The sequence below is a fragment of the Peromyscus leucopus genome, chromosome 12 (genome assembly GCF_004664715.2).
Source record: "Peromyscus leucopus breed LL Stock chromosome 12, UCI_PerLeu_2.1, whole genome shotgun sequence".
Classification (NCBI taxonomy): Eukaryota; Metazoa; Chordata; class Mammalia; order Rodentia; family Cricetidae; genus Peromyscus; species Peromyscus leucopus.
Window position 1 is genome coordinate 76,231,757 of NC_051073.1, and position 22,307 is coordinate 76,254,063.

At 43.5% G+C, this 22,307-nt stretch overlaps 1 protein-coding gene across 7 annotated transcripts in view; it reads right to left on the minus strand.

Moving 5' to 3' along the window:
* Positions 1–22,307, minus strand: part of Vps8 (VPS8 subunit of CORVET complex) — a 237,908-nt gene that overhangs the window by 118,876 nt on the left and 96,725 nt on the right. For all 7 annotated transcript variants that reach the window (XM_028859198.2, XM_037209870.1, XM_028859197.2 and 4 more), the window contains 6 exons: positions 20,915–21,004; positions 15,641–15,692; positions 10,909–10,951; positions 8,690–8,762; positions 7,898–8,017; positions 2,008–2,079 (listed from right to left, as the gene is read on the minus strand). In XM_028859198.2, coding sequence (XP_028715031.1) covers positions 2,008–2,079; positions 7,898–8,017; positions 8,690–8,762; positions 10,909–10,951; positions 15,641–15,692; positions 20,915–21,004 — 450 coding nt within the window. The remainder of the gene's footprint in view (positions 1–2,007; positions 2,080–7,897; positions 8,018–8,689; positions 8,763–10,908; positions 10,952–15,640; positions 15,693–20,914; positions 21,005–22,307) is intronic.

Here is a 22,307-nt window from a genome sequence, read left to right on the forward strand (position 1 = left end):
TTCTTTATAAGGTCCTCGGGTCTGTCTGACGGTAACAGTGCACTAACATACTCTCTAGTATCTGTTCTTCCCTCCTAACTGATAAACACAAGTTCTAAATTTTAACTGAGCATATGGCAACCCAGAAAGCTTGGGTCTCTTCTCTCTTAGTAGCTGTCAAAGTTCTAGATAACGTACAATAAGCAGAGTTAAAGTACGCAACTCTGAAGGCATTTCCTTAAGGACACATTCCTTCTGAGTCTTTCTGACACCAGCTTGCTAGCTGCAGGGGAACAGCTGGCCCCGAACAGCTACACTGAACCAGACAGAAACCGTGTGCTAAGTGTAATAGCAACAAAGCAAGCTCAGTCCCTGAAGGTTCTGAAGCCACTCCACTGGATCAGATGGCCTGTGTCCAGCTTAAGAAAGAATAATATATTTCCATAATAGGCTATGTCACTTTGAGTTATCTCACAGGTACAGTTTAATTGCAACTGATCTAACAGAGATCTACAGAGGAATATGAGCTAGACGAAAGGCAGGTCTACAAATAGGTAGACTCTCCAGGAATGTAGATAAAAATTCTTCACATTAACCACCTGGATTCATTTAGCTGAATTCACTTTGAGAATTCAAAAATTCTATTCTCATAGTCATTATTGCCGATCTTACAAGGCTAATAAATAGCTACATTGAGATGATGCATATACTGTGTGCATGCCTTGCATATTACAAAGAATATTACAGCTGTAGTGTGTTTGTGCCACATATAACTAGAGGACATTTTAATTCTGGCCTCTCGATCAAAGCAATCTACAAGGAAGGAACCTCTATTTTATGAGCAGATGAAGAGTGATAACTCTAAGCTTTCAACGGAAACCCTCTGAGGAGCTGCGCCAGGCACCCGCCTGTCTCCGCATACTCGCACAGCATCAGCACAAATCCTAAAATAGGCCTTTGCCGCCGCTGAGGCTGGGTTGAGATAATCCTCAAATCATTTTAAGTGTCACCCATCATCTTAATGCCATGGCAGAGCATGGTACTACCATAGTAACCAACTAAGGCTGGAAAGAGACAGGGACTCTGGGCACTAATTATTTTGTAAAGCTGTCTCTATTATTACACAAAATCATACTAATAAAGTAATTGCCAAAATAAATATTTCTCAAGACTCTCACTCTGTACCCCAGCATTCAGTCTAACACTACAACACAGGAAGCTTTTTCAATTAATCATTAATATTTCATTCAGAGACCACGATTGGAAAAAGTACAGGGACAACCAGCCAAATTAGTGGAAACACATGAACTGTGGACCAATAGCTGTGGAGCCCCCATGGTACCGGACTAGGCCCTCTGGATAAGTGAGACAATTGTTTAGCTTGAACTGTTTAGGGGGCCCCCAGCAGTAGGAGCGGGACCTGACCCTAGTGCATGAGCCAGCTTTTTGGAGCCTAGTGCCTATGGTGAGACACTATGTGCAGCCTTGGTGCAGGGAGGAGGGGCTTGGACCTGCCTTAACTGAATGTACCAGGGTCTGCTGACTCCCCATGGGAGACCTTGCCTTGGAGGAGGTGGGAATGGGGAGTGGGTTGGGGGGGGGAAGGCTGGGGGTGGGAGGAGGGAGGAGAGGGGAATCTGTGGTTGGTATGTAAAATGAATAGAAAATCTCCTAATTAAAAAAAATATATATATAGCCGGGCGGTGGTGGCGCACGCCTTTAATCCCAGCACTCGGGAGGCAGAACCAGGCGGATCACTGTGAGTTCGAGGCCAGCCTGGGCTACCAAGTGAGCCCCAGGAAAGGCGCAAAACTACGCAGAGAAACCCTGTCTCGAAAAACCAAAAAAAATAAAAAAATAAAAAAAAAAATATTTCATTCACCTCTTGAGGACTAAACACCATAATATAATACGAGCACTGTAAAAATGGCTCCACTAGACAGACTATTTCAAATCCTGCTATAAAAATTTCAATTAGCTTAATATAGTATCAATCAATAGAAAGACATGCAATCTTTGAATACTTGCTTTCAGTAAAATATCCACAATGCGTTGTTGGTATTCCACAGCTTGCTTATCATTTTTAAAATCTTCAAAGGTCTAAAAGAGAGAAAGACAAAATTTAAAGTCAGTGTTATTTGCTAATTTTAAAAGGAGACAAATTACTAAATATCTCCTATTTAGCAAGAAACAACTGAATTTATTTCCTTTTATAAAATGATGCCTAGATGATCAGTGAAGTATTTGAGAAACAAAATGAGGAAGACCTTTGTATTCTGATTTTTAAGGAATATTATCCAGTAACTTCTTCACTTCAGATACATTTGGTGGAGAAAATATGCTTTCAGAATGTTACCCACCCAGGTCAAAAGTAACCGGAGTTTGGGACATGAGTCCAAATATTTCAGTAACAAGAATGGCCATTCCTGGGTGATGCTTCTTATGCTACATTTCCACAGAAATGACACAGTGTAAAACCCACACAAATTCCCAAATAAAATAACCATTACTCATCGGGTTCTTTTTGTTGCTGTTATTTTAAGATTTATTCTTGCTAGGCAGTGGTGGCACATGTTTTTAATCCCAACACTCATGAGACAGAGGCAGGCAAATTTGAGTTCAAGGCCAGCCTGGTCCAGGACAAGCCAGGGCTATTCAAGAAATCCTGTCTTGAAATAAACAAACAAACAAAAAAAGATTCATTTTTAAAGATTTGCTTTTACTATTACATAATTACTTAATTATATATTTTATATACACACATAATCTCACACACACACACACACACACACACACACACACACACGGGGGGGGGGGGGGGGGGGGGCTCCAGGTGGTTGTGGTCACCTGACATAAAGTGCTGACCCCCCCTTTTTAAGATTCATTTTTTATTTCACGTGTATGAGTGTTTTGCCTACATGCATAGCCATCTACCACATGCCTACCTAATGCCAGTGGAGGCCAGACAAGGACATCAGATCTCCTGCAAACGGAGTTACAGATGGCTGTGAGGTGCTGTGTGGGTGCTGGGAATTGAACCCAAGTCCTCTGCAAAAGCAGCAAGTGCTCTTAACCACGGAGCCCACTCCAGCCCCGGTTATTTCTTATATTTAATGAGAATATATGTTTATGAAATTAAGTAGAAAGCTATAGCATTTAATATTTCATGACGTTCTAAAACCTTAAGATGAATATATATATAGTGTTATTATACAACCAAAAAGTGTTCCAGGACAAAGTAAGACCATGTTACAGAAGACCAAACAGCAAGGGACTGTGGAGGGAGCATGGAGGTCTTCATGCTGAAGGATAAAACACTAGGAGAACCTGGAATGTTCAACACACAGGGCTGTCCTTTAGCAGAAGGAATGAAAGACCTGTTATCTGCCCAGAAAGCTGGAAGCAGGCATGAGTTCTAGCCTGGTGACCTTTGCACTATCTCTGTGGCTGGAGACCACACCAGACCCTCCCCCAGACCATTATCATAAACTTGTTTTTCTCTGTCAATCCATTAGAACCTATTTTGGTGGGAAATTTTTAAGTAATCGTTATTTGCTAACTTTAGAAGGAAACAAATTACTAAATTCCTCCCCATCTCTGTACTCAGTGTACAGAACTTACCTTTACAGAAGGGGCCCACGCACTTTACAAAGAATTTCAATGTAGCCATGTCCCACCTCATTTACCTTACTTTGCTCCTCGAGGAGATTTACCTATCATTTGTTGTACACATGGGCTTGAATTAATTATCACGGTTCTGCTGGAAGCTCCGCTTCAGCCCCCCCTCCTAACCCCGCCCCTCAGAAAGACCGCCAAACAGCAGCTCCTCCCCCGGAGCTCCATAAGGCAGTGCTGACAGGGTATTTAAGTTCCGGTCCATAGACCTGCCCCGTGATTTCCCTCCGGCTCCCACCGAGATCACCTGGGAGTGCTTTGCTCAGATTAAACCAGGTCTTATTAATTCAGCTTGATTTGGCTTACTGCATCCTCGGAGAAACCTAATACCGGGGATTCAAAATACTTATCACCAAATTATGTTGTACTTAAATATGGCTAAAATAAACCACTTGGGGTCAGATTCTTGAAGTTTGAACCAATACCAGCTACTGAACTGTGTTGACTGAAACTGCCTTCTTGCCTCCCTCTGACCATCTCTCTGCAGGCCTGTGGAAGTCACAGAGACCCATGAAGAGCTGGGCAACCTGGAATCAAAGCCTTAGGACAGACGGGTGTGACGCCACAGGCTTAGTCACCATTCAGACTAGTACTTGGAAATAACTGAAATGCCATTTACTGTCATAAAAAATAATTTTCATGATTTCTACAATTAAGAAAGAGGGTTTTCAGGGGTAGGCATTTTAAAAAATAATCATGGTCTACAGCTGTGCAATTCACAATAGCCAGGAAATGGAACCAGCTCTGATGCCCATCAACAGATGAATAGATAGAGAAAATGTGAACCATACACACAATTTTATACAGCCATAAAGAAAAATGAAATTATGAAATCTGCAGGAAAATGAAAGTAATTGGAAATCATTACGTGAAGGAAATAAGCCAGACTCACAAAGATAAATAATCCATGCTTTCTTCCACATGCAGAAACTAGTTTTACAGTGTGTGTGCATCTGCGTGTGTGTGTGTGCATGTGTGTGTGTGTTTATAAATACATGTTTGTGGGACATGGAACTAGAAACAGGGTCATGGGGAGGTCGAAGAGACCATCAGAAAGTAGGACACAGAAAGGTGACAGGACACAAGTGAGGGACTTACTGGATAAGAGAAGAGAATCAGCTGAGAGGAGGACCACGGGAGAGAGGAACAACAGATCAAAACAAAGTATAATGATGCATGTATGAAGATGCCATGAGGAAACCAAAACTTAGTATTAGAACCTAAAAATTAATTTTAAAACGTATTCTAATAACAAAAATAAAGAAAAATAAAGTGTAAAAATAAAGATGATAAAGCTTCCAAAAGGCCAAAATTTTTAAGCCTAATTACCAGGATGAGTTTCCATATCCTCCAAACAGTGCCAAGCACAGCACTTAAAAATTTTATATTATTGCCTAATGTGTTCTGAATGTAATATGCATCAAACACCCTGGGTTCTGGGTGGCAGCATGTAACAGCAGCATGTCACACAAGCACTAAGTCCATGGAGGACTACACACACAGGGACAGAAACTGAGTCACACCCAGGCACACTGAGCAGGAGTGAGAAAAGACCCCGGAGCATCTCCTGCTGTTTGCACTTAGCACCTCTGGTTCTGAGGAACGTTAACTAACGTAGAAATGATGGCTGCTATATTCTTGACCAAGAAAATTGACTTCATGTTGTCCCGTGGAGTCTTAAAAAGATCTGCATGGCATGGGCTTTCAAGACTGTCAGCTCTATTCAAGCCAGAGAACTTCTAGTCTTGAAGTGGACCGTGAATTTTCTCCAACTTCTCGTTCTTCTGATTGGCATGCCCTTCCCCTTCCTATTTCTGCGTGGCACACGCCAGGCACTCCACAAACAAAACAGCTCTCATCTGCCCTCTCTTGGGCCTCCTGGCTGCTGCACCTGGTCCCCCACTACTTCTCCCCACCCCCTCTCCTCACCTGGTTCAGGGTCATGTCTACTCTGGACTCTCCCAGATGTCCCTGCCTCTGACTATGTCTCCCTTTTATCCAAAATAAACTTTTTCCTCCACTATTAAAAAAGAAAGAAAGAAAACAAACAAAACAAAAACAGCCACTGAATTATCAAGCTAATTGTTTACACAGAAAAATAAAATATGACAACACAGGAATGCTCATTAATCTGGAAAGTTCAACCAGAAGATATTTCTATACTTAAATATGTCCCTGCCTGAAGACAAGAGAATGGGTAAGAAAATATCTTAGTTCTATCTTCTGACATTAGAACATGAATACACACACACACACACACACACACACACACACACACAATCTCTCTCTATCTTTCCCTCCCTCCCTCCCTCCCTCCCTCCCTCCCTCCCTCCCTCTCTCTCTCTCTCACCCTCATCCCAGGCTGCTAAAGTGAGATGTCACTGAAGATACAAAGGGTACCAATTGCTATAAAAATATTATTCAACTACTGAACTGATTTATATCAAAAGGCATGAAGAATTAACAGGTGGTCTATAAACAGTGAGAAATGAAAGAGAATTTCCATAGGCATTTTCCTCTCTGCAGTATCCATTCAGTGCTTTGAAACACACACTCAGTTTGTTTCTATGAATCTAACAAGATGGTGACAAAGAGTGTAAGTGCTATGATACACAGTGACATCCTCTGGTAGCAGCAGCTGCCAAAACGGCACACCACTGCTGCAGTAGCTCTCCACAAAGAAATGTGGATCCAAAGCTCAAGTTCAAAGTTGTCTGGTAATTTGGACATAAAAAATGAAAGATTAATATGAGGTTCTGGATGATAATGGTGGCAAGGTAAATATTAGCCAAGGTCAACAAACAGTCTATGTAAAAGGCCGGCTGGTAAACATGCCGTGCATTGCAGGCTACAGGTGGTCTCTGTCACATCGTCTTTCCTTCTTTTTACAACCTAGTAACACGGCACGTTCTTAACTTATACAGGTTTGGGGTTAAATGGGGATGGACTTAGTCCTCAGACAACTGTTTGCTGAGCCCTGTTCTATCTGCTCACAGACGACCCCCAAATAAAATAACGGAAAATAAACAAATAAATACAAATACATAAATAAATAGAATCACTCTCAATACATGTTTAAAGGCAAAATTAAAATGAGAGCAGCTACCAGTGCCTTCAAATGTCATGGAAATGGATGGCAAATGACTCCTGGCCTGATCATCCCTGACTTCCTGTTAGCTCTCTTCCCTTCCTCCATATGCAATTAAAGTTAAAACTACTGTTTGTGGAGTTAAATGATCAAATTTAACCAACCCAAACTATGAAGCAATGATCCTTTCATTAGCTTCTTAGTAATTCAATCAGTTATATTGCTGTAACTTATAAAGTGATGTGTGCACACAGAGAGACAGGCATCATCTGACAGTTACTGTTGACACTAAGATGCACATTTTCTCCAAATACTGTGTCTGTAAGTGTTTTACATATTTGTGAACCTGATAACTTCACTAACATCATAACAAAAGCACTTTCCATCTTACCAAAAGCTAAACAAAACAAAAAAGAACAATACAATACTATTTAACTGGGAAGAGTCAGTACATTTTATATAATTATTCCCCTAGATGATTATGTAAACAGAAAACCCAGCTTATCTGAATCACCTCTAATTAAACACTTAGGAAGACGCTTTTCCAGTAGGGGCTCTCCACAGTCCACTCAACTGCAGTTAAGTCTACTGCGCTCATCACATCTCCCTCAGAGCCTCACCCACACCGTGGACACCAGTATCACACTGTGTGGAATCAGAGGTCGCACCACCTAGCCAAAAAGCTTTTTAAAAAACAAAAATGTTGGGCTGGAGAGATGGCTCAGCAGTTAAGAGCTCTGACTGCTCTTCCACAGGACCCGGGTTCAATTCCCAGCACCCACATGGCCGCTTACAACTGTCTCGAACTCCAGTTCCAAGGGATCTGACACCCTCACACAGACATGTGTGCAGGCAAAATACCAATGCACATAAAATACAAATAAATAAATTATGAAAAAAGTGCTCTGCTTTTTATAGCATTTTACAAATACAAAACCACAAAAATGCTCGTTTTTGTCTCTGATGAGAGACAACAGCAAGAGAAGGAGGGAGCTGGAGGCAGAGTTGAGGGCCCAACAGTCTGAAGCGTTTCAACTCCTGACTCCCCGGCTAGAGCAGTACTAGGTGGGGTTCTTTCCTAATTCACACACATGTAAGCACACAAATGATCTCTGGGTCATTCAAAGATCCCTTAAGAATCACAGGGCCCCTTACCAGTGCCAATACATTCAGAAATTCTCTTGTGTCAAAATGTAGCAAAGTCCGAACATAAGGATAGACTTCTTCCTCGGAGGACGCTTCTACGGAATGCAGACGAATCAGAAACTCAAACACCTGCAAGTTAAAAGCAACTGTCAAGTCTCTTCTATCATCTTACATCTCACTGGAGCGAGGATTCCCATGGGGAGAAAACAAGGGCAGGCTGAACCATCCCTTTAAACTGCCACCATGTCACATGGTGTCTCTTTTAAATCCTCTCTTAACCAAAGCGTTAAAGTTGGTGACACTGTAGATTCTTGTCCTCACAGTGGAGTTCCTGAGCGATGTTTAACGTCCAGCAGCAGCTTGCCTTCAGTCATCACACTGGCTAGCTCTATGTCAACCTGACACAAGCTAGAGCCAATTGAGAAAAATGCTTCAAGCTTCGGCAAGCCTTTAGGACATTTTCTTAATTATTTATTGACATGGGAGGGTTCGGTCCATTGTGTGGTCCCCCTGGGCTGGTGGTCCTGGGTTCTAAGAGAAAGCAGGCTGAGCAAGCCATGAGGAGTAAGCCAGTGAGCAGCACCCTCCATGGCCCCTGCCTCCATCAGCTCCCTCCTCCAGGTTCCCGCCCTGTGGGAGTTCCTGTGCTGACTCCTCAGTGATGGAGTGTGCTGTGTAAGCCAAATAAACCCTCTCCTCTCCTAGCTGCTTTTGTTGATGTGCTAATCACAAGAGAAACCGTAACTGAGACAGACATCTTAAGGGGGTCGGCAGCTAAAACGCTGTGAAAATTATACTCACCTGGTTTTTAACCAAGGGAACAAGGTCTTCAGGGATGTCACCGAGGGGGTAGGCACGACCTGCCAGGCAACAGCTAGAAAACAAGGAGAGATCTGAAGCCTTGAAAAGGGATAACTTCACGTGAGCAATAGTTTCAACCCTGAGTTCCGTAGTGACGCTGACTCAGCTTTTGTCAGGTCAGGTTCAAAACCAGGTCGCTGCTAAGGACAAGGCGGTGCACACTCCAGAGGCCAGAAGGCAATGTCAAAAAAGACGGTAAGAAGGCCAGAGTGACTGGTGCAGAAGGGAAGCGGACACAGAAGCTGCTGTCAAGGGGAGGTTTACTGTAACTCGAGTTCCTCAAGGCCGTGATGGGGCCTCGAGGTGGAAAGAGAACATTAGACAGAAACAATACAATATGGAGAGCTGAACACGATGGGCCTTAAAGGGAAGGAGCGGTTTCCCTCAAATCCTAGAGAGGCCTTGCATTAAGAATGAAAGAGAGTGAAGCGGGAGGGGGCAGAGAGGGGGAGGAGGGAGAAGAAGAGGAAGAGGAAGAGCTCCCACAAGCAGGATGGGGCGGGGAGGCCAGAGGAAGCTCTACAGACAGACAGCTTCCTCTCTGGCTGTCCTCATCACTGGTCCCTGAGGACCAAGCCCCAGAGCAACGGCAAGTTCTGACTCGCTATAATCCTTTAAGAGTGTGAGAAGTTGGACTGTATTTGAGTCAGCCCGGCATAGGGGACCTGCAGGGGAGCACAGTGGAGCCAAGCATCACACACTGAGAGAGCTGTCAATACCGGCACTGCCTCTGAACTCTCCATTCCAGGGAGAGCTGGAGGGAGGTCTGCATGACTCAGACGGTGGGGTCACGTCTCAGGGTACAGGCTCACATTTTAACAAAGACTTCTGAATATTTTCACCAGAAAGCTTCCAGAGAGAACTGTATTAACACTTGACTTAAAATATCACATTATAGCCCATAAATATACATCATTTTTATGGTTTCAGTGTTAGTTCAAAAGAGATGATAGTTCAGAAAACATTGGTGATGGGGGCAGCCCCTTGTACCCTGTGCCTGAGCAGAGGCCTCCATTCTTGCGCACTCAGGAGGTTGGAGCCATAGGCCATCCAGTTCGTAATTGATACAAGCCTCTGTGTGTTTACTTGGGATCAAGCAGCTGCAGGATGCGGGAGGGAGAGATTCCTCCCACCGCAGGACTGGGCAGGAAAACTTCCAGCTACACTACATCCAACACCTCAGACTTGGCATCTAGAAAGAACCTAGTGTTACCATTCAACTATAGCTTGCCTGTTAGAGGCCTGATCCTCTCCAAGACTTTTAAACCAGAGGTTTCACGATAGTGGGTAAAACTTGGTGAAGAGCCATGGTGATGAGCACTGAAGAGATGCTTGCCTTTTAGGGAGAGTCTGCATCTGAGAAAGAACTTGCCCTGTAGCTTCACCTCTGAATCAGAGTTGCTTTAAAAAAAAAAGTAACTAATGATCTGAATTATTTATGAACATCTCAACTAATTAATTCTTCTGGGGTGGGGTAGGAACAAACTTTACACCTCTAGGAATCCGTCATCAATTTTTAATAATAGGAACAACTTGGTACCAGATATTCTAGAGTTTAAAATATGATGCTAGAGTGCTAGGTAACTATTGCTATGTTCTTACTGGTGAATCAAGGTAAGAAGTGTGAAATTGGTCTCAACATCTACTCCAATGCTATGGGAACTAAAATGATGCTCTGAGGGGATCAGCCACTTCTCCACCTCCCTGCCAAGCGGCTCCATGGCCAGTTCTACCAGGACTCTACTGGGATGAACGCTGTTCTATGAGTAAAGACGTAAACAGTACAGTTTTACCTCTGCCACTAACGTCTCTGTGACTTAAACAAATCTCTTGCCCTTCCATGTAAAACAGGGGTAACACACATCACCCAGACTTTCTGGTAGTAAAAGGAGAATATACTATACAGCAGGTATATACTATACTCTCAACCAGCAACAGAGAATTCTTTGCTAAGGGGATGATGCTGGGCACCATAGCCTGTGTGCCTGGTCCTCTAGACCTATCAGGAATAACACAAAATGACTTTGGATATTGCCAGACATGGAACCTGCTCTACATTAAATAGCTTTGAAAGAATGAAAAACACTATACAGACAGGATACTGTTACCACTTCAAACACAGGGAGTCAGGGGACACAGACACAACAGAAACCTCTCACCTGATGTACACCAGGAGCTTGTTACCCATAACAACTTGCTCATCTGAAACAGAAAGAAAAGCACTTGGCAGTTGGCTCTCCAATCTTTTCAGAACTGTAACATTGATGTGGGGAAAAACTCTCAAAGTTGGCTTTAAGATGAGGTAAATACATTTCCAAATAACATAAAATTGAAATGACAAATTACTGTCACGTGTTAAATTTCCCATTAGATTGTATTTGTAGACACATGTAGAGCTAAATAGATGCTTACGAATTCTTGTTGACAGCCTGGGAGCAGGGAAGGGGGAGAAAAGCTGGTGCACTGTACATCATGGCCAGTTACTACTGAGATGTAGTTACGGTGTATTCTCATTGGTCACATGAACACCCACCACCCACAGCGTACAGGGCTCAGGAGGCCAAGTTTCCAAATGTTTATAAAGTAGTAAACCTTGACTAAACAGCCTGTCCTAAACTGTGTTAAGAGATTCCATTATTTGGTAAGACTTTTAGAGCACCAAAAAGATAACTGGATGAGTTTTTAGCTGGGGGTGGGGGGGAGGTAGCAAAAGATGGAACACCATCAATCGGATAAAGTGATTGGGAACACTATGGTGTGAAGACTGAAGGAAGCTGGTATTGGTAAAGAAGAACTGGAACTTCTGGCTTTATAACATGAATCCTAGACATAATTCAAGTAAGAAAATATCTTTATCAGTAATCTTCACAAATATGGAAGTCTGTAATGTTCCTACAAATAAAACTTCTCAAAACTACATGAATAGCTATCTTTTGCTTTAATTAAAGGTGGTATTTGATCCTCCTCAACTAGTATGACACATGACAGCAATCACCTCACTGATGCACCAAGTTCAGGTTCACTGACTGACGGTACATGTTTTTAGTGCATGTGTGCATGCATCCATGAGTGCATGTGGGCAGGTTAGAAGACAACTTTGGGAGTTGGAGTCAGTTCTTTCCTTCCACTGTGTGGGTCTGGGGCTTGATTTCAGCCTTGGCAGCAAGAGCCTTTACTCACTGAGTCGTCCTGCTGGCAGCAGGTTGTGTAAATACTTTAGTTGTTAGAAATCTTAGCAAGAGTATATCTAGCTCGGAGAATATTCCTAGAGAGAATATTCCTGAATTTACTCATTAGCCTGCCCCTCTCCACCACCCCATTCCCAGGAGCTCCTTTGGAGTGGGAAATCGTGATCTGTCCTCTAAGCAACCAGCATAGTGTCTGACACGCAAGCAGGTGATTGATGGATGTGCAGAGCCTGCAAACAAGATCGAGATCTGCTCTCCACTGCTCAAGTCTTCCCACTGTGTTTCTGGTGTAAAAACTTAACAACTCCATTTAGATTTTTCAGTGCTATATTCCCTATTCATTTATGGTAGACACATGTGTGAAAACCAACTTTCAAGCCTATTTCAATAATACCAGGTTTGGGCTGTAATTAGATATAACAGATTAAGACTGAACAAAATGACTCTGGCCTCCATCATTGTAAACAAGCAAAAAACCCTGCAAGCCTGCACTTAATACACAAAGTAACTGTGCAGGTTTACTGAAGAGGAAGTAGATGGTAACAACCTGAGGGCACCCAGAGTCCTTTTCTCCTGAGGCCTTTCCCTTAGGGTAAGCACACCGTGACCTGCACACCTGAAGCAATACTCAGAAAGACTCGAATTTCTCTGGCCTAAGTGACAGACAGAGACGCCGAGAACGAGGATTATGGATGCAGCTTGGTGGCAGAGCACAGTCTTCAGGGGGCTCTACGTTCAATGCACAGTACCAACCTGGCAGCTCACTTAAGACCCATTCTTAGTAAAACTGCCAACAAAATGGAGGAGGAAATACTCCATGGGGAAGAGAACAGAATCCAGACTCTCCACATACCTGTCCTTACCCAGACTCAGCACCCTTCCGCGAGAAGAGCACTGCTTTTAGGGCGTTCGTGAAAACAATCGTTGCTATCCTTGAACACTCAGCTGCCTGAGGTACTGCTGTCACTGAGGACAAGGAAGGCCTTTTCGAAAGGATAATGTGGAGGATGAATCTGCAGGGGTTTAAAGAGTCCCCCATGTTCCTGGAATCTCAGCAACACTGAACACACAAGAGCTGCACACATTTCCAGGGAGACCAGAGACAGCCCTACTCACCACTGGAGGCTAACCCTGAAGCTTCGCCCATGAAGGCCAAAGGAAAACTCTCACCTACCAGAGAACTGAAAATCCTAGACGAAAGGAAACAAGCAGTCTCCCTGACCTCTATTAGTGGGAGCAGCGTGGCCTGATATTCTTGGGTGCAGTCAGTCTTAGGGCTAGGACCTTCCATTGAGGACAGCTGCCGTGAGGTCCTCACAAGTCCCAGCAAAGTCAGCACCACACTGCTGGATTTCCAGAACTGAGGACTCGGGAAGAATCAAGACAACTATTTAAACAAACAGGAAGGCAGAAAACAGTCTCCCATAAAACACACCATCTGCCATGACTGGGTCTGGACACTGTGGCCCTGAGGAAAAAGTGGCGACCTGGATTGTGAGTGGCATTTTCAGAAGGAAAGTAGATGAAGACAATATCATGAAAGAGCAGAATGTGCTGCAGAGGAGCCGAGAGCAGAGACAACCAGAAAATCGTCATCCTAGTCCTGGGATGTCGCGGATGAACTGGGAAGGGGGCCATGCACCACAGGACCATGCCAACGCCTAGGCTACACCGAGCACTTCGTCAGAGGTATGAAGTCCTTATCTGTGCTCGCTGCCCACTATCTACCAGTTTGTTAACTAGAAAAACCTTACAACAGACAGACAAAAGTCATGTGAGATTCCTGGTCAAAGATGCTGGGGGGAAAGTATCCAGATAAAGATCAACAGGTCCTGACTGTCTTAGATAGGGTTTCTACACCATGATCACAGCAACTCTTATCAAGGAAAACATTTCATTGAGGTGGCAGCCAACTGTTCAGAGGTTCAGTCCATTATCATCATGGTGGAACATGGTGGCACACAGGCAGACATGGTGCTGGAGAAGGAGCTGAGAGTCCTGTATCTTGAGCAGGCAACAGGAAGTGGCCTAAGACACTGGGCATGTCTTGAGCATATAAGACCTCAAAGTCCTTCCTCCAACAAGGCCACAGGTACTCCAACAAAGCCACACCTCCTAACAGTGCCATTCCCTTTGGGAGCCATTTTCTTTCAAACTACCACACTGACTCTGTCACTTTACAAGTGGCCCTGAACTGTCCCACTGGCTAGAGAGTGTAGGTCCTGCACAGACTTAATGAAAGCAGCCATAAGAGAGGGCTGAGAGGTTCATAGGTACCACTATCCTGTACAGTTACTGATGGCAAATAACAGGAATGACCCACAGAAGCAGCACAGGAGCTCCAGCAAAAGACCACAGTTTTTACACTTCATTTTAAACAAAATGAAGCTTTTGTTCACAGTTCAGTTGCTGCAGTTTATCTCTGGGTGGCCTGAGCAGAAGCTGGTATGCCCCTGATGGAGCAAAGTGTAAGCAAAGTCCTTCTTAGGTCTGTCTTCCCAGTTTCCCAGGTACAAATGCTTCGGAATTCTAAGGCTTGCACTGTGTAACTTAGCAATTTTCATAAACATTAACTTCCACATGAAGTCAAAATCTTTGAAGGTAGTAAGATGCAGCTCACAAACTTTGGAAAAGCAATAAAAAAATAATTTATATTGTTGCTTCAGTTCAGCTAAAAGGCAATTAGGCGAGTCTGGCAGGAATCTACTTTCCCGTTTGAACTAAAGTAATTTTGGTATATAATGCCACCAGTTCATTTACCATGAACAAAAGACATTCTGATAACAAATAGTTATTAAGCCTTTAGGGATTACTTCACAAAAGGAGCTAGGTTATATTAAATTTGAAAAGTTAAATATCATCATAGTTATAAGCAATTTGAGGAGGTCCCATCAAACTGCCATTCATCCAAATGATAAACATTTCCTGAATATTAGCTATAAAAACCGAAAAACTGAGGCATGAGACAGAACAAAGAAATAGCGGGAAGGATCTCCGTACCAGTTTCCAATAAAACAATGACAGAAGACAGGCAGGACATTTGAGACTTGAACAAAACCATAAACCAATACCAGAACATTCCACTAAACAGAATACTTTCAATATGTTCCCAGTGTATTTGAAACACTCTCTAAAACAGACCAGATACTAAGCCATGAAATAAATCTCACTAGAGTTTAAAAGGCATATATATAATAACATGCGTTTTCTAATGAAATAAGAAATCCGCATCAGAAAAAAATGGGGGGAGGGACTAGCTGCACGGTTCCATGGGAGAAGCGCCCGCTCGCTGTGTAAGCATGGGAGCCTGAGTCTGGATCCCCAGAACCACAGAGAAGCCAGGTGCGGCCATGCACACCGTAACCTCAGCACTGCCAGGCAAGCCCCAGAACTGCCTCGCCACATCCGACAACCCCAGGTTGGGGAGAAAGCCTGTCTCCAGAAATAAGGTGGGGGAGGGCCGGCCAACAGGCAGGGGTAAAAGCATGTATGCACGCAGCACGCAGCACACAGCACGCAGGCTGTGTGAGCCTGGTGGCCTGAGTGTGACCCAAGTGGAGAGGAAGGGGAGGACCAGAGGACCCTAAGTGCTGGCCTCTGCCCTCCACACGTGCACTGTAGAGCATGTGTGCCCCCCACACACACTTCAAACACATCAATCACAATGTAACAGAAATCTTTTTGAAAGAGAAAAAAGTCATACCTGTAAGAGTTTTTCCTGCATTCAGGGGAGGGGCAATAACTTTGAAAAGTTTCTAAATTCAAACAGAAAAAGCATCATTGTTCCAAAGCATTATATTTTTAAAGATAATCAAGAACATTTATTAATCCTTTCTTTGATGGAGTTAGTTACTTGCTGTTAAGCTTAAATATAAAATCACCCAGGAAATGTTGGAGCCACACCCTCATTTAATAAATGCCAGCTACAGGAAGGTCTTGGTCGAGGTTGTGATTTCTGGTATAAAAAGCATCTTAGGCTCTGAAAGAGCTTTATTATTCAAAGACGAGTCATCAAATAAAGGAACAGCATCACACCAACGCGGTAAAGATGACTTTGCACTGGAAACATCTCAACGGCTGCAGCCCCAGGGAAAAACTCATTACCTCCATCACCTCACATGTACAGACCACAGGGAAAAGCTCATTACCTCCATCATCTCACATGTACAGACCACAGGGAAAAGCTCATTACCTACATCATCTCACATGTACAGACCCCAGGGAAAAACTCATTACCTACATCACCTCACATGTACAGACCACAGGGAAAAGCTCATTACCTACATCATCTCACATGTACAGACCCCAGGGGAAAGCTCATTACCTACATCATCTCACATGTACAGACCACAGGGAAAAGCTCATACCTCCATCATCTCACATGTACAGACCCCAGGGGAAAGCTCATTACCTACATCATCTCACATGTACAGACCACAGGGAAAAGCTCATTACCTACATCATCTCACATGTACAGACCACAGGGAAAAGCTCATACCTCCATCATCTCACATGTACAGACCACAGGGGAAAGCTCATTACCTATGTCACCTCACACGTACAAACCAAAAGAGAGCATTGTCAGGGTCTTCCAGAGGAATTCTTGTCTGGTTTTGGAGATAAGGTCTTACTCTGTAGCTTAGGATGGCCTATAACTCATAGCAATCCTCCTGTCTCAGCTTTAAGTACAGGGATTCTAGGTATGAGTCACCATGCCCAACATTCCTGACTGGAAAGAAACTAACTTCTTAAAAAAGGCTTTTATGAATATTTATTATTTGAGATACACAAAGTAGGTCCCTTAAAGTTATTTATATTACTCCCTCATCCCGTAGGATAATGACTAAAAGCCCTTATGGAACTGCCCTGCCGGCTCTGGACACTCAACTGCTTAACACTTCAACTGCTTCATGCCCCTGCCGCACCCATACTGTAACCAAACACAAGACTATTTACCACCATTAAGGCAGTTTCACAAGCTGTGTTAAAATTTATTTTAATCCACCTTACTCTGTTTTTTCATTGAAAATAAAATTTAATACAATATATACAATAAATTTTAATACAATATATACAATAAAACTATATATGTGTGTGTGTATATATATACATACATACATACATACATATATTCTGATCACAGTTTCCCTTCCCCAAACTCCTCTGAGATGCTCTCCTCCGCCCCACCTTCTTTTTCTCTCTTTAGAAACAAACAAGAAAAAAAACAGATTTTTTAAAAAGGTAGAAAAAAAAGAAAAAACATGAGACACACACAAAATCAGAAACTATAATATACAAGCAAAGAGCCAGTAAGATTTTTTAAAATGCCCAAACAAAGCAACATGAGACAATAAATCTCAAAAGCCCATCCATTGCTGGGCCTAGGGCCTGCCCTTACGTGTGGTTTGTGTGCCCAGTGAGACACCACTGGACAGACTGTTAGCACCAAGAAGTGCAAACTCATCTGTCCATTAGCATCAGGAAACACACACACACACACACACACACACACACACACACACACACACACACAAAGAAGCAGACACCTGCCGTCTCAGCTCATCCTAGCCACTCCAGAGGTGGAGACAGGAGAACCCCAGGATTAGAGGCTAGCCAATGTGGAGAGATGCTCACATTATTTAAAGGGACACAAGCAGAAAGCTCTCCTCTGGAAGCCCTAGCTCCGCCCCTTCCCTTTAAGGCCTTGGTTGTGTCAACTTTTACTTCTGTCTGTTCTTAGAACTGCCCATTAGAGAGTGTCCACACACACTGGAGAATCATCCTTTCTCCTCTCTGCACACTGCAGTCCCTTCTCCGCTGCCCCTTGATTCCCTACCACCATTCAGACCTAAATTAGTAGAGGACTTTCCTCCCAATACAAGGCACTAGGGGGATTTCACAGTCTTTCATCCTGGAAAATGACGGGAGCCATAAGCCTAAGGGACCCTTGACACACATGCCGCCATATTTGGGCTTCTCTCCTCTTTTTCTAGATCTAGGCCTTGCTTAAATCTTCATAGCACCAGAACCTCTTCTCACAAATACCAGAACCTCTTCTCAGAAACCAGGTGACCGAACTGCAGTAAGGCAGTTAGGCAAGAATAGTTAATCCCCACAGCAACATTCCCTGTTGGCTGAACAACCCATGATTAAAGTCCCCTCCCTGCTTGCACTCCCCTTTGCCCCTGGCCTATATATGCCTTAAGAGGAAAATAAAATTTTGGAGTTGATCAGACATCCTGTCTTGCTCTCATTCTTTGTGTCTCTTGTCCCTCTCATTTGCTGGCCCTCCCTTTAGGTCCCCGTTGAAGACCCTGCTGGCCGGGGCAGGAAAACCCAGAAATTTTCAAGATGCAAACTGTCTTTTAATGTAGACCTCTTCAGTACTAAAACAGCTAAGCCCTGCATACTGAAAAAAAGGAACTTCTGGATGAACCTAATGCCTACTGTTTGCGTCTCCAAACTGCTTAATAACAAATTCCAGGCTGCCCCTACCAAAACCCATTCAAGTTGGAAACTACACTGAACAAAAGAGAGGCAAGCTCAAGCCTTATGTCCCACCTGAAACATAGAGGTAGAAACATAAACCAGACTATAAACTGTTAGGGTCCTACAGAAGCCCTACAACAGACCACTATCCACGTATGCAATCAGCAAGTGTTTATTATTCCAGCATGCGGGGGCCATCCATCCTACACTAAGGCAAAATGATGACAAACCTAAGAGAAGCTCTCAGGCTCCTTTTAAGATTAGTTAAGGGGAGCTCCTAGGGCAGTCAGGCCATCTCAGATATGACTGTCTTAAGCAAGTGGCAATCATATTAGTACATTCTAATTGGCTAGGGCTAGTCAGGTGCTGGTTAAGGCTACAGCTTTTCCCTTTTTGGGCTGGCCTGGATAAGTCCCGGGCTTTGTGCTTTGAGGCTAGCTGGCCTAGTACATGCTGACTGTGGGGGCTGGCTCAGTGGCCCAGGCTTGGTACATGCTATCTCCCTTGTCTCTGCTGTCAGAGGCACTGAAGACTGATTGTCCTTTGTTCATGGCTTCCTCAGAAACTGCCTGCTCAGTTCCAAGAAGCAGGAACAGAGGCCTAGTTCTTAACTGATTTATTAGGATGGCTGTCATGATATTTGCTTGGCCTCTCATAAATAAACAAAAGCATATAATATAAAATTGTCAAAAGCAACATAAAAATAGAGCAACCACTTTAATTTTTCAAATTAGTTTATTTCTATGTGTCTATGTAGGAGTATGTGGGTGTACCACAGGATGTATGTGCCGGTCAAAAGACAACTTGTGAGCATTGGTTCTCTGCTTCCAGCATGTAGGTTCCAGGGATCAAGGTCAGGTTGTCAAGAGCCTTTCCTCACTGAGCCATCTCACCAACCCTACCTCGACAACCATTTTAATCAATGTGAAATAAATGTCTCAAATTAGAACTGGTTTTAAAGCAACTGTTTTGAGAAAAACTGGAAACTACATTAAGTCTTCCTACTGGTGGTCTAGAAGTGGCGTGAGAATGCTCCGCATGTGAGGAAGGATGGAGCCTTGCTGAGGGGACAGCTGATACGGTTAAAGCAAAGAACAGATTCTCAGTATCGCCCAATTGGGGTTAGGAACTGACCAAGAGAAAAGAGTGTGACCAAAATTGGAGGTGGTGGGTGTGCTCCAACAAATGGCAACTGAACGAGCGACTACCGACTAAACAATACTGAAGTGAATGTCTAGCTCCTGGGGTAACTTTGTCATGACTGCAACAAGCAGGGACTGAGAAGGCCACATGTGTCTGTAGCCACATCATCTGCAGTGACAAGATGGCTACACTCAAAGCCTCTGGTTCTACATTCTCCCATGAGGTCTCCTGGGAGACAGCACCATCATGAATGCCTTAACACTGGTACTCAGCATCCTGGGAGACAGCACCATCACGAATGCCTTAACACTGGTACTCAGCATCCTGGGAGACAGCACCATCACGAATGCCTTAACACTGGTACTCAGCATCCTGGGAGACAGCATCATCACAAATGCTTAACACTGGTACTCAGCATCCTGGGAGACAGCATCATCACGAATGCCTTAACACTGGTACTCAGCAAGGCAGCACAGGAGAGTTCCCAGTGACTCCTGACTCCTTTCAGGACCTACCCACAGAATATACTCACAAAACAGCACTGCCCAACAGCACTTCATTTGCTATCATAATCATAAAAATTTCTTAGACCTTCTGGAAAAGTTACATAAAATACAACAGAACTTAAAGTTAAGAGTAGGCATTATTTCTGTCTACTGTTCCCTGATATTTAAATATTTACATATGCAACTAAAGACTACTGAGGCTAAAGGTGCAGCTCTGTGTTAGAGAATGCACAGAAGTCCTGAGTTCAATCATCAACAAAAAATTAAAAAAGTAAATACCACCTCAAAGTCCTGAGGTAAGGGCCAGTGAGTGAATGGCTCAGTGCTGAAGGCACACTGGCAGCCGGAGTTTAACCCCCAGGACGCATGTGGCAGAAGAAAGAGAATACACACACACACACACACACACACACACACACACACACACACACGTCCTCAACATGAACTCACATGCCTATCTACACATAAACATACTAACAAGCATGTACACACACAAAATAAATAAACATAATAAAAATCAATTTTAATTTTTAGAGATGTGCATGGTGGCACACGCCTTTAATCCTGGCACTAGGGAGGCAGAGACAGGAGGATCTCTGTGAGTTCAAGGCCAGCCTGTTCTACAAAGCAAGTTCCAGAACAGCTAGGGTGGTTACACAGAGAATCCTTGTCTTGAAAAACAAAACAAAACAAAATTAATGTTTTAAAAGAATGAATACAGTTACAATAAACCAATATAAATTTTAAAATGATCAGATGAAAACAAGCTATTTCAAGTATACAACTATAGAGTAGAGGGACATTAGAATATTAAATGTGTCGAGTTGTAAGTGTCTTACCTCCATTGGGCTAATGAACTCATTCATGCCTCTGTTGTAGACATAGATCATGGCATCATACAGACGATTCTCCCAACACATGAGAACCACCTGTAAAGGGAGAGTCTCCTGAGTCATGTGACACCAACGATTTTCCTTCAAGCTCTGGGAATGAAGACCTTTCTCTTCCCTAAGCTTTCTTGCTCCTTCTCTGGTGGACACTGAGATTTAAATCCTCAAACCCAATGGAAGGGTGTTATTGCAGGCTCAGTATTAGCTCAAACAATACAATAGCTACTTTAAAATAGCCCTCAACTTCTAATTTTGTTTCTTTGTAACCCTCTCTTTTCAATATTCATTTTACTTTTAATCATTAAAACAGTCTTCAAAAATTCACAAAGCACCTCTTTAGCACTACAACAAAGCGATTCAGAAAAATGCAGCCTGGAGCTCTACCTTCCTAGAGCTTACACTCAGCTTAGACACCCATCGAAGAAGACAATAAAATGGTGTAAGTCAAGACTCATCAAGAGGGATATATGAGAGGGTCTAGAGGGAGGAAAGGGAAGGGGAAATGATATAATTATATTATAATCTCAAAAATAAAAGAAATAATGAAAAGACTTGTAGAAGACATCCAATTAAATACACGCGTGCACACACAATTGCTTATGATTACGATAAGCATTCTAGAGGAGCCCGACTTCCTCTTCAGCATTCAAAGTCACTCAGAACAGCATGAGCTGGGACCTAAGGACACCCGGCACGTGAGTCAGAAGAAGAGAGATGACCATGAGGGGCTGAATGGGCAGAAGACAGTAAGGACGGGATACTACACAGGAAAGGATTATGGCGTGGATGAAGGAGAGGAGACGGTGAGGGAAGAGAGCAGACGCCTAGCAGAGTGAGGTCCTTGTTTTCTGTTCCCATGAGGGCTGTGTCACATCATCCACTGTCAAAACGACTGAAGGAGAATGGCTTGGCAGAGACAAGGCCAAGTGGCCGGAGACAGAAGTAGAAGAACAAGAGGTATTTGTAGGGTTTCCACCCTCTCTCTCTCCTTACTATGACGGACATGTCTTCCACCCTAACCTCCCCCTGCCCCATCCAGCTGCTTAAGATCTTCACCAAGATGTCTAGCAGCTATCACAAAAGAAATGGCAAGTAAGACTCCTGCCTCTGCCTCTCAGAGTCGGACTGCTTGTCTTCCAATCACCTTCAGGTGATCACTATTCACCCTGTCCACAAAACAGCATCTTTACATACCCTCATTCCCTCACTCATACATCCTCACACCCAACTTAGTCTCCAAAACATCAGATCACACTGACCTTCTCCACCACACTGACCTTCTCCACCACATTGACCTCCACCACACTGACCTTCTCCTTCTCCATCACACTGACCTTCTCCA